The sequence below is a fragment of the Pholcus phalangioides genome, unplaced genomic scaffold (genome assembly GCF_987345545.1).
Source record: "Pholcus phalangioides strain wild (caught in Gottingen) unplaced genomic scaffold, Ppha-v1.0 ptg000017l_1, whole genome shotgun sequence".
Lineage (NCBI taxonomy): Eukaryota > Metazoa > Arthropoda > Arachnida > Araneae > Pholcidae > Pholcus > Pholcus phalangioides.
Window position 1 is genome coordinate 37,685,093 of NW_028301610.1, and position 14,129 is coordinate 37,699,221.

The 14,129-nt window shown below is 37.3% G+C and overlaps 1 protein-coding gene across 5 annotated transcripts in view; it reads left to right on the forward strand.

Moving 5' to 3' along the window:
* Positions 1-14,129, forward strand: part of LOC149072996 (uncharacterized) — a 174,888-nt gene that overhangs the window by 146,984 nt on the left and 13,775 nt on the right. For all 5 annotated transcript variants that reach the window (XM_089246890.1, XM_089246889.1, XM_089246892.1 and 2 more), the window contains one exon: positions 9,021-9,161. In XM_089246890.1, coding sequence (XP_089103016.1) covers positions 9,021-9,161 — 141 coding nt within the window. The remainder of the gene's footprint in view (positions 1-9,020; positions 9,162-14,129) is intronic.

The window sequence follows — 14,129 nt, forward strand, 5'->3', positions numbered from 1 at the left end:
ACATATCCTAACAATCTAATATTCTCTTTAGGTCAACTAATCTTCTTTCTATTGCATATGTTAATAACGCATGTTGTACACTCCCACTAAAATTTAAACAAATATCATACTTCAATTGAAATACACTATGCAGTACCTGAACCAATAAAACAAAATAAATGAACCAAACCTACAAGAAATAAATTAAAACATAATATATAACACAGTAAGACAAACACACAGATTTCAACCTATGCTACTTCGTAGTATATTACTTACTATTTGCTATCAGAGAGATGTAGCCTATACAGTATATCGTAAACTGAAGAGCCAAAAAAACTGGTACAGGCATGCGTATGTAAATAAAGAGATATGGAACCAATCGGAGTGCGCTGCGGTCGGCAACGCGTATATAACACAGCAAGTGTCTGGCATAGTTGTTAGATCGATTACTGCTGCTACAATGGCAGGTTATCGAGATTTAAGTGAGTTTGAACGTGGTGTTATAGTCGGCGCACGAGAGATGGGACATAGCATTTCCGAGGTAGCGATGAAATTTGGATTTTCACAAACGACCATTTCATGAGTGTACCGTGAATATCGGGAATCCAGTAAAAAATTAAATCTGCGACATCGCTGCGGCCAGAAAAAGATCATGCAAGAACGGGACGACTGACGAGAATCATTAACCGTGACAGACGTGCAACCCTTCCGCAAATTGCTGCAGATTTCAATGCTGGGCCATCAACAAGTGTCAGCGTGCGAACCATTCAACGAAACATCATCGATATGGGTTTTCGGAGCCGAAGGCCCACTCGTGCACCCTTGATGACTGCACAACACAAAGCTTTACGCCTCGCCTAGGCCCAACAACACCGACATTGGATGGACTGTTGAGGACTGGAAACACGTTGCCTGGTCTGATGAGTCTCGGTTCCAATTGCTTCGAGCTGATGGACGTGTACGGGTATGGAGACAACCTCATGAATCCATGGACCCTACATGTCAACAGGGGACTGTTCAAGCTGGTGGAGGCTCTGTGATGGTATGGGGCATGTGCAGTTGGCGTGATACGGGACCCCTGATACGTCTAGATACGACTCTGGCAGGTGACAGGTACGTAAGCATCCTGTCTGATCACCTGCACCCATTCATGCCCATTGTGCATTCCAACGGAATTGGACAATTTCAGCAGGACAATGCGACACCCCACACGTCCAGAATTGCTACAAAGTGGCTCCAGGAACACTCTTCTGGCTTTAGACACTTTCGCTGGCCACCTAAATCCCCAGACATGAACATTATTGAACATATCTGGGATGCCTTGCAACGTGCTGGTCAGAAGAGATCTCCACCTCCTCTTACTCCTACGGATTTATGGACAGCCCTGCAGGATTCATGGTGTCAATTACCTCCAGCACTACTTCAGACATTAGTCGAGTCAATGCCACGGCGTGTTGCGGCACTTCTGCGGGCTCACTGGGGCCCTACATGATATTAGGCAAGTTTACCAGTTTTTTTGGCTCTTCAGTGTACATACATTTTATGTAGAACAATTTTTTCATTAAAATTGCAATGTTCCTGTGAGAAAAAAAGAAAATCATAGACTAAAAAATAATTTGGCAAAAGGAATTTTGAATGGAAACAAAGTTTGAATATGAAGTGTAAACGATGCTTTTAATCCTTTCAACTTTTCAGATTATCTACTGGATGTTTACATTTTCATAGTTGCCTGTGCAGCGGTGGTTCTCAAAATTGTCTGCTTGAAGTTGCTAAAGGATCCATAGAATGTGTTTTTCAAAACGGTGTTGGGGAAACAATAGCAGTAGGAGGACTGAAAATGACAGCATATCTGGGATGCCTTGCAACGTGCTGTTCAGAAGAGATCTCCACCCTCTCTTACTCGTACAGATTTATGGACAGCCCTGCAGGATTCATAGTGTCAATTACCTCCAGCACTACTTCAGACATTAGTCAAGTCCATGCCACATCCTGTTGCGGCACTTCTGCGGGCTCGCGGGGCCCTACACGATATTAGGCAGGTGTACCAGTTTTTGGCTCTTTAGTGTATATAGGCACTTGAACAACACCTGATGTGTTATTCGGAAATCCTTGCTGAATTTTCTACTCCCAAAAGTATTTATCTTCATATGATTCCAAATATGAGAATCATCCAGAATAAAGCACTAGAATGTCACAATTTCGACGTTTAGTGTCTCTTAGCGTCACACAGTCACACGCGAAATAGTTCATTATTTTCTTTCGTGATGAAAATGTACAGATTGGACAACACTCCAATTAGAGAACAACTGTCAGCTGGCATGGTTCCTGCTCAAAACTCAATTGGAAATTGAGATGCTGCTTTTCCAAGTGGGCGACAGTTATTGGAAACTATGCATTACAGTTCCGTCTTTCCGTATTCCACGATAATTGAAGATTTCTAAGATATATGAAGATTCACTGCTCACTGGATTCGAATATAATAGTTCAGAAGACATTTTTAACTGGACGCTCCCATGGGCATAAAGTTATTTAAAATGTTGGGGGGGGGGGCCTCAGTTTCAATATAACGAAACCTCGTATATATGGGTCAAAACGTCGTATAAATTTGAAAGTCGTTTTACTGAAATTTTTTGAAAATGTCCCTTGCCCTTGTCCAGCCATAGCCCTTTTTTTAAAGAATTTAATGGTTTCAATTCAAAATCACACTGGTTTCTGTTGAAAAAAATTGGGGTAGGCTGTGTCGTGGACAAGGCCGCAAGTTTGGATATGAACACTTTCATTGTGCCTTGAATCTTGTTGTTGTTACTTTTTTTCAAAAAGAACATGTGGACCAGGCTCTATCAGATTTAGCATATATGGAAATATCAAGTGACCGAACTCTAACTCTATATGATCCAAACTTACCAGTCCTGACGTGTGATGCTAGTCCTGTTGTTATCGCCGGAATCTTAGCACACATTATTGATGGTCAAGAAAGACCTATTGCATATGCCTCAAGATCTTTGACGAAAGCCGAACAAAATTATTCACAGCTTGATCGTGAAGCACTAGCCATCGTGTTTGCAGTTAATCATTTCTTCAACTACTTGTTCGGAAAACGTTTCAAGTTAGTGACAATCGTCCTCTAACAAGGATTTTTCATCCGAGTTCAAAGCTACCTCCTATGACGTCTGGCCGGTTACTCCAATATGCTAGTTTTCTTTCAGCGTTTGATTACGAAATTACGTTCAAGAAAGGGATTGAAAATGCAGATGCTGATTGCCTTTCCAGGGCTCTGGTTGTGCAGAAAGAGACGTCTAGTGACATGGCTATCAACAACGAGATCAATCAAGTGTGTATGGCGTCAATTAATGAAATATCGACAGAAGTATTGAGTGCCGACTCGATCAAAAAAGCAACTGACTCTGATGAAAATTTATCGAAAATCAAACAGAAAACTCAACAAGATCCTGAACTTTCTTATGAATATACCTTAGAAGGTGGAATCCTATTCAAAGGACAGAGAGTAGTAATTCTCCGAAGATACTACAGAAATCTGTTTTAAATGAACTGCATCGAACACACATTGGCATCACAAAAATGAAACTTTCTCGAAGATACATTTATTGGAAAGGAATAGACAAAGATATTGAACATTTATCCAGATCATGCGAACAGTGTGTACAAATCAAGACAAATCCTTCAAAAGTGCAAGTCCATCCTCGGGATGAACCAAAGGAAAATTGGGACCGCGTCCACATCGATTACGCTGGGCCTTTCCAGAACAATTTTTTCTTGGTCATTATCAATGCAAAATCCAAATGGACCAAGATCAAAATGTGTCAAAATGCGCCTTCTACATCCTCAACCCTTGAAATGTTATCTGGCATTTTCGCTGTACACGGGTATCCACGCACAATTGTTTCAGACAACGCAACAATTTTTGTCAGTGACCAGTTCAAATCTTATTGTGCTAAAAATGGAATCTTTCAGAAGCTTTTTGCACCTGGACATCCTGCTACTAAAGGCTTGGCCGAGCGAAATGTACAGACATTGAAAAATTGATTGAAAACAATGTCTAATGAGCCAAATTCAATGCATGCGAAAGTGAGAGAAATAGTTTTTCCATATCGAGCCACTCCATTGGCAAATGGTAAAACTCCGGCTGAAATGTATTTGCAACGAAATATCCGTATTAAATTCGATACTTTTCGACCCAGGAAACACATTAAGAACACTGAACACACAATCAAGTCCAGACATTTAAGCGTGGGAGACAGAATACAAGCCCGATGTTATATCAACAATCGAACTGCATGGAAAATAGGTACTGTCGTTCAGAAATTTGGAAAGCTTCACTATCAAGTGAAGTTGGATGATGGTTATTCTTTCAAAAGACACATTGATTAACTGAGAAGGACAGAGGTTCCGAAAAAGTCAGTCTCATTCTTACCAACTACCAAATTTAATGATGAGTATTCTGATGAACAGATTCAACAACAACCCAGATGGCAAGACTTATTATCCAGGAATGTATCAGCAACAACCTGATGACTCCCAGAATTCAGATATTCAACCACAACCAAGAAACAGCCAACATGTACCAGTTAGACCAACCTGATACCCAGATTCGTAGGTCAACACGGCAATGCAGATCTCCATCATACCTGCAAGAGTATGTAACAGATTAACTGTTCAATTAAGCGTGGGAGAACTGTTGTATCTGGCAACAAGATATAAAGACAGTGGTCAAGACCGTACATGTGTGTGTTTACGTCCTGTATCAATCCTGGTCACATTGCCGGTTGCAGTGTTATGTCTTTGTCTATATTCTATACATTAATTATTAATCAAGATTGTTCTTATGTTTTCGTTGATAAATGGTGTATGATAATATGGCATGTCTTTTAATCAGCCTGTTTAAAATCCTCTGTAGCATACATAGGATTTTTTCATCAGGGGGAGCATTCACTCAACATTTTTTCCCCTTCCCGAAAGAGGTTTTTTCCTTTTTAATTGTAAAAATAAACCATTATCTCAGCTGGGGGGGGGGGGAGTGAAGGGCCTGTGAAAAATCCTGGCCTGGGGGCCCAGCACTAGCATGTGGGGTCATAGTGAAAACACTCGCATATTAAATCTGTCAAAAAAAAATTGGTGCCCATGTAATCGTGCTGTTTCATGCCTTGTGCCGGCCTTGAAAGCAATATTATAATGTTGCTATAACATTTTCTTTGCAAAAGATTTCATCTGTTCCTGCTATTTAAGAAACAAAAATTTTCCAAAATACTTTGATATGGCCGAGATTATGCAATGAAAGTTTTAAAAAAGTCCTTTTATAAAATTTCAGAAATGCAACCAATAATCTACAGGCTTATTGGTTTTTTTTAAAGTTTTGTGAAAGATCTTTTACCAAATTTTTATATTGTAATTCCAGCCTAAGCAGCTCTTTCTAGATGTCAGTTGCAATATCAATGGATCACATAATGCAAAATGGCATGCTATTCTAAAATTGTCCTGAGGAGTAGGATCTGCAAAAGCAGTATCCCGATCACCAAGGAACTTCCTTCTAGATGCTTTTTCTTTTTTTTTATGGTATCGTACATTGCGTTAGGATTGAATTACCTCGCTTCTTCCTTAAACGCATCAAAATGTTCTCTGAGTGTATTCTATGAACAGGGCCATCTTAAGAGCATCATGGGCCCCAGGCCAAGAGATTTTTCTGAGGACCCACATAAATTCTCAAATTTCAACAAATTCTCATTATTGTGAGGTCTCGGGCCATGCGTTAAGACTGCACTGTCTACGAGGGAGGGGGAAATAACTAGTCTGTTTCAGGATCAGGGCTGTATTTGTTTTTGCTGCTTGTGGGCTAGACAAATTTTGCTGCCCTCTTCTATTTCAGTCGAACTTTTTACCCTCCTTCCATGCCATTACTAATAAATCATATACTAACAAAAGACAAAGTGGTACTGTATATAGTTGCACTTAAATTTTACTTTTTCTGTCCTGTATTTGTATTGTATTCCGATCCATAATGATTGCCATATAACCCGGGAGGGGGGTGCTCGACCTCTGGCCCACAGGCGTCTACACATTGATGAAAAACACTGCTAAATTCAATTTGAATATATGGTGCATATATTCGAATATGAAAGTGTGTCTGCACCAATCAATGGTACTGAGATACTTTCTGTGTACTTGGTTATAGACTAGCAATAAAATCAATAATTCATTACATAATATCTATACATGTTATCTGTAACCTCGCGTCCTCATTTTAAAATAATGAAATACTTTTTCAAAATCGTTTTGTGTACCAATTAAAATTCTAAATGGGGCCACCAGTGGTTTGTGCATTTGTGATTTCAATGCTTGCATTACTTGAATGTACAAAGTATCCCACAATCACCTGACAGTTTTTTAAATGGGAATATCAAGAAAACAGTCGCAGGTATTAGTCATTCTTGCGGAATGTAAACATGTGAAGTTGGGAATTTCAACTACGTCATTCATGTTTCAAGGGATTGTATATTTGTTAAATTAACTTTTTATATGGACGACCTATGCCCAAAATTCAAATTAAAAATTTTTTGTCAACGAAGAAATTTTCACGTTTCTAAGTGCAATATTCGTAGAGATATCTGAATTTAAAAATCGGAGAACATTTGAGAAAAAATGTGTTTTCCCTATGTTATTTTTATATTGGAAGCAACATAATAAAAAAATATATGATACAGAGATTATGTAAAAAAATTCTTTGAAAAGTTAATTTAGTATTTAAAAGGTTACAAATACATTTTTCTAGATTTTTTCCTGTTATACCGAAATCAATTTTTGTGAAATTTTTTTTTACATGACATTCAAAAATGAGCCACGTTTAAAATCAGTGATGAAAAATTCATCACGAAATGCATGGTATTTTTCTAAACTTGGTATGTTCATCAGTTTCCAGACATTTTTCCAAAATTTCATTTCTACAGGTCTGAATAATCAAATTTATTGTATTAAACTGATTCTAAATACAAATTGATATGGGATTTTTGAGTGGTAATTAATATTTTTTATTAGAATTAAAAACAAAATGAATAATTATATATTTTATTGTGGTCTTTTGTTGTGATATTTCATTGTGTATATTTTTTTATTGCGGTACATGTACAGGGTGATCAGCGAATAAGCCCTTATTTCAAAATTAAATATCTCTATAACAAAGATCAATAGAATTATGCGGTAAACGGTATGTTTATTAGCAAAACTGTAAGAATGTTGTACAGAAATTTCGAAAATTCAGTTTTTTTTTTAATTTTTTAAAATTTAAAAAAAACCTGGAGATTTTGGGGTTCCGAAAATCCTCATTTGTGTGAAGAGAAACCACTGCATTCGTCTAAAGTTACTGCATGGGCTGCGGTATGCGCCAGAGGCATTATCGGCCCCTTCTTCGTGCGAGAAACGCTTACTACTGAACGTTACGTTACAATTTTGGAACAATTTGTCAGCATACATGCCGCATACCGCAGCCCATGCAGTAACTTTAGGCAAATGCAGTGGTTTCTCTTCACACAAATGAGGATTTTCGGAACCCCAAAATCTCCAGTTTTGTTGTTTTTTGTAAATTTAAAAAAAATTTTAAAAAAAACTAAATTTTCGAAATTTCTGTATAACATTCTTAGTTTTGCTAATAAATGTGCCGTTTACCGCATAATTCTATTGATCTTTGTTGTAGAGATATTTAATTTTGAAATAATGGCTTATTCGCTGATCACCCTGTAGTTTAATACAGTACCACATTTCTTAGAATAATTACCCCATGAACATATGCGTCGCTGTATCGGAAAAAAAAAAATCCTCAATATATGACATTTTGTTCATGAACTTAACATAAGGTCCTGGACCCACCGCACATTTCTGATATAAAATTTATTAAATGCTTATTTTTAATTTTGGAAATACTTGCTAAATGCTCAGTAATGCTTGCCAATTTTAAAAATGGTACTGTCAATTGAGAGTTTGGCCTATTGAATTACATGATATTAATCTCTTGGAAATTGAAATGTTTTTGAATGATTATGAACATAAGTGTTGCATCTCTCTGCGTAAGCAGCACCAGTCTCTAAAATTGAGTTTTTCAAAACGTAGACAACCTGATGCTCGTTCCATGAAATAAGTGGGGGGGGGGAAAGATTCATATAACACTAGTTAAAATACTGTGTATATATATAAAAGCACTGTCCATTTTTGCCAATATTTTGAGATAACGCTATTAATTTGCTGTATTTTCGTTGCACTGTACACATAGGTATACAGCATGTCCTATTTCAATAAATAACAGATACTCACTTTAAAAACACTTCAAACGGCTCTCTCAAAATTTCCCTTTTGGTGCTGGTGTCAATTATCTCCGATATACAGAAATAGTTCAAACTGAAAATGTAAACTGTTTACTTGCGTTTGTTACACGATAATTTGTTAATATAAATGTTGGTAAGTCTGCATCTAAATAAGAATTATATTATGCCACACACCAAATTGAAACTATAAAACTATTGAAAACATTCAAAAACAGGGTGCATTCATTTATGTGAAAGAGGTATGTTATTGTGTGGTGTGAATTTATTTTTATGATGGTGTGCTGTTTCTCTTTCTAATCATGATTTGAACCCAATAAATGCTTCCTTATATCATTGATTTCATTGAAATAGCTCTTGTCTCTAACAAAGCATTGCATTTTCTTCACTAATATCAAAATCCTATCTAAGAATTTATCCATATCTTATTCTTTCAAGAACATTATATTGCAAGGAACATGTCTATTTTGTATGTGATGAAATGAAAGAAATATATTATTTATTGTAGACTTTGTATTATGGTGATAAATAATTTCAAATAGTATGAGTTCTAAAGAGTTCCAAATAGTAGCATTTAAAAAAAGTTATATATTTATATTATTTACATACTCGAAGATTGTTTGGTCTTCTTATGTTTTATTTGGATATAAAGTGTATCCAGTTAATTGATAGCATTGGAGATGACATTATTAAATATAAAAACTCTTATTTCAGGCAGAGGAAGAAAAGAAAATCTTGTCTCTGCAAGTGGAGATGCTTAAATACTACACAAAACTACAGCAAGAAACTATAGATGCTGAGAAACAGATGAAAAAGCAGCTGCAAGATCAGCTAAAATATTTGCATTCTGTTCAAGTAACTTTACACAATTTTTTTTTTTATATTATACAGGCAAACTTTATTAATTTTATTATTAATGTAATTAATGTATTAACTTTGAGGTACTCAAAAATTGATATACCCTTACACACATAAAAAATATATTTTTACCAAGACCTTATGTGGTCGTTTTTAAAGGGAATGTTCATTTTGATAATCATAGGTTTTTGTGTTTGAGCCAAAAAATGTGTTGCCTTATTGCTGGGCCGTGACTATAATTTTTGCCACCCAGAGAGAATATGATTTTGCCTTCCCCTCCCCCCCTTAAACATTGAATTTGATCATTTTTGTCGCACCACGGTCATTTTCTGCACACTAGGGCTAATTAGACCGGGACCCACAATTTATTGCCGATTTCGAATGGCAGGCTTGTTTTTTAAACATTGAAGTACTCAAAAATTTAAGGTGTTTTTTTTATCTGACCTAATAAGAGAGTTACAATTATTACAGTCCTTGTTACAATTATACCATGAGAGATGGGGGGGCACCAAGACAAACGGCACATCAAAAGGACACTAGAGAAGGAGTTAGACATCACTGTGAGCCTCGATAAAGAACTGTGTGAGCCATGTGTTTATGGCAAAGCACACCGTTTATCATTTGGAACCAGAAAGAAAACTTCTGAGCCAGGCGAGCTCATTTCCGCTGATGCTTGTGGCCCATTCGAGGAATCTTTCCAAAAGAAACTGTATCTGGTGGTGTTCAAAGACAGCTTCACCAAGTTTCGATATGGCTACCTACTGAAAGAAAAGTCAGAAGTCAAAGATGTGTTGGAACATATGCTTGCACATGCCAATACAACAGGACATTCAGTAAAAGAATTCCTCAGTGATAATGGTGGCGAGTTTGACAATGAAGATGTGTGTGCAATCCTGAAGTCAAGAGGAATTGTCCAAAGACTGACAGCTCCATACACACCTCAGCAGAATGGAGGTAGTGAACGTGAAATGCGCACCATTGTTGAAATGACCAGAACGTTCAAATATTCAAATCCTGAGGCTAACTTCCCTGCAGCTATCTGGGCTGAGTTAGTAGGCTCTGCCATATGTGTATTAAACAGAACACGCAAGTCATCAGTGGAAGACAAAAGTCTGTATGAACTTTGGCTTAATAAGAAACCCAGGTTGAAACACCTACGAGTGATAGGGTCAACATGCTATGCCCATATTCCAAGCCAGAGGAGGAGAAAAATGGGTAAGAAAGCCATCAAAGGTTACCTGGTGGGATATGATGGGGATGAACGCTATAGGATCTGGGTTAAGGAAGATCATCGTGTAATTCTATCAAGAGATGTAGTCTTTCAAGAAAGGCCAAGCAATTGCGACAGGCATGCCAAATTACCATTATCAGATAGACCAGTATATGAAGAACCAAATCAAGACCAGAGTGAAAAGCATGAAGTTGAGATTGAAGATCCTGAACAAGCAAACGAGAGTCAAGAAAGCATTTTGAGTGATGCTGAAACTGATGATGATGATGAATCGGAAAATGTCACATCAGATAGGCAATTAAGAAACCGTTCCCTTCTGCATAAGCCTAGACGTTTTGAGCATTACATCATGGAAGCAGAGTCATTCCTGAGTGATGAAGATAATCCCCAAACATATGAAGAAGCAATCAACAGCAAGTGCAGCATAAATTGGAAGAAGGCTATGGACAGTGAGATGAGTTCTCTTAAAGAAAACCGGACATGGGAACTGACTGACCTACCACCTGGAGACAGGGCGATACCCTGCAAATGGGTTTTCAAATTAAAAACAAACCAATGCCAAGACATTGACTATAGTGAGACATACACTCCAGTAGCAAAATTAGGCACTATACGAGCAGTGTTGAGCATTGCAGCTGAAGAAGAAATGCATTTAACACAGTTTGACGTATCAACAGCATTCCTTTATGGAGAATTGGAGGAGACAATCTACATGATGCAACCAGGAGGTTTTAATGATGGCACAGGAAGAGTGTGCAGACTCAAACATAGCCTCTATGGCTTAAAACATTCTCCACGTTGTTGGAATAAGTGCTTTGGGCAGTTTTTAGAAGAACTCAGTTTTCAACCAAGCAAAGCAGATCCATGCTTATACATTCGGGAGAAGAAAGGTAGAAAATTATTGATAGCATTATATGTAGATGACGGGTTAATTGCTGCATCTGATCAACAGGACTCTGAAACGTTCATCAAGGAACTGAAAGCAAAATTCAAGGTCTCTGTTGGTGAAGTCTCATGTTTTCTAGGACTTGAAATTGAACGCCATGGTGACAATAACAAGTCAATAACAGTTAGTCAGAAAGCATATGCTAGAAAAATCCTTCAGCGTTTTGGTTTTGATGAATGCAAACCTGTTAAAACTCCTATGTTGAAGAATTCAGAAGTGCAAAGGACTGAAGATACCAAAGCAATCTTTCCATACAGACAAGCTGTAGGTGCTTTGATGTATCTAATGGTAGGAACTAGACCAGATTTGGCCTACAGTGTAGGTTATTTGTCTCGGTCACTGGAAAATCCATCTGCAGATGATATAGTGAGAGTAAAGAGAGTGTTTCGTTACGTCACTGGCACAGTTCAATATGGAATCACTTATCGTGCAACTGACACAAAAGGTGTGCTTCAGTGTTACAGTGATTCAGATTTTGGTGGATGTACAAAAACTGGTCGGTCAACACCTGGATATGTGATATATGCTGGAGGAGCTATCGCTTGGCTAAGCCAAAGACAAGCTATTGTTGCCACATCAACAACTGAAGCTGAAGTTGTTGCAGCATCAGAAGCAGCCAAGGAAGTTATTTGGCTCCAGAGGTTTCTCAAAGATATTGTGAACTTGAAGAACATTCCCATCCTTCAAGTGGACAACAGGGCAGCTATAAAGTTATCACATAATCCTGAATACCATCGGCGTACTAAAAATATTGAACTGAAACACTTCTTTATCCGTGAGAAAGTGCTCCAAGGAAAACTTGATGTTGAACAAGTGTCAACAGAAGAACAGGTGGCAGATATCCTGACTAAACCCCTAATGAAGTCAAGACTATTGACTTTATGTTGTCAAATGGGACTTATAAGATACAAATCAAACAATTAACAGGGGAAAGTGTTGAAGTAAATGATGTTAAATGTTTTGAGTTTGTGAAGTCCTCGGCAGATGGCGCCACATTGTTGTTCATGTTTGTTCTATTTTCACAGTATTAGTAGTAGTGTATTGTATTAGTCCGGTGTGGTTCAATAAAGATGTTAACTCCAGTCTAAGCTTTAAAACTATATCATTGGTGACTGCATTTGAGTAACTGGCAAAGACGTGACTTTGTTTACGTAGCGTTTATTGGCAATCATTTATCAGGAGTGTGACCTTGGTTGCCGAAATTCCTGTATAATCGTTATTGTATTCCATTAACAGCCGTACAGTTTAAACAACTTTTTTCGTCAGCAGCTTTGTATCTTGAACTTTTTTAATTGTTCCCTCCGATTAAATATGTCTTCAGAAAGAAAATATAAAACTTAATATAGCTTAAAGCTTTTAAGAGTTCATATACCCAAGATTATCAATCACTGATAGCATCCACGAAATGAAACTTGTTTTATGAACAGTATATGTAGATGTGATTTCTCTATTCTGCATAGAAAGACTGACATGGAATTATATTCTGTTCGGCGGAGGGGCAATGCAGAACCTGCCTTGGGAAGGGAGGAATGGAACTTTTTCTTAATTCAGCGTTTCTCAATCTTTCATTATTTGCGACCTAATTTTCAATCATAATTTTCATCGCGAGCCCCCACCCACAAGTGCAGTGCAGTGGGGCACCCCCCAAGAAATTTTTGGAACTTTTATATGGAATATTACATTCAAATAATTTGCTGAAAATTACTTTTATCAACTTATTTTAAACGAAAATAAAACGATCTTTCCTCTGAGAAAGTCACGAAAATACTGAACAATATGGGATGTATGTCAACCCATTCACAACAATTAGACAATTAGAAAAATCATCCCTCCCAACAGGGAGCTCTGTATTCCCCCCCACCCACCGTTCCCTATCGCTACCGAATCTATCGCGAATGTGTATGTTATAATCTGAGTATTAGCTGATCGAGACAAAAAAAGCTGCAGTAAAGGACCCCTTTATTCGTGGGAGTTAACGATATTAGTTTTAGTTTCGGTTGGGGGGGGGGGACTGCGGAAAGAAAAAAAAAGGAGTAAAGAAGAGAAGGGAGATGCTTGTGAAGACGAGATCACGGGAAAAGAAGAAAGAGTTTGTGTATGTTTGATAGGAAATAGTTTTTTTTTTGCGCTGTCATATTCAAGTTAATATTAAATTATTTAAAATTAAAAAAAAAAAACAATGGATTTCATGTGATTTTATTCTGGAGGAGGTGTATACGGTTTACAACGGTATTAAATACATATTACTGCAGTAGATTTGTACAGAAACATGGATAAATTTTTAAGTGGGCGCAAGCGAGCAGTAGACGAAGCATAGACAAGTGCACAGAGTAGCGTGGTTCCAAAAATGAAATCAAGAAAATGTTCTCAAGAATATTTAAATTTTGGTTTTACCAGCACTGAAGTAAATGATGAAGAAAGACCTTTATGTGTCATTTGCTCAAAAATTTTGGCAGCAGACAGCCTGAAACCTAATAAACTTAAACGGCATTTGGAAACGCTTCATGGTGAGTACGTTAACAAACCCCGAGAATTCTTTGAATTGAAATTAAAATCGCATGAAAAACAAAAATCGTTTTTTATAAGAACTTTGTCTGTGAATGAAAAAGCTTTACTTGCCTCTTACAAAGTTTCATATAAATTGCCAGATGTAAAAAGCCTCACACCATAGGTGAAGAGCTTATTTTGCCAGCTGCAATCGAGATTGTAGAAACTATGTTTGGGGATAATTTTGCCAAACAATTACAGTCCATACCTCTATCAAATGATACTGTTGCCCGTCGAATTG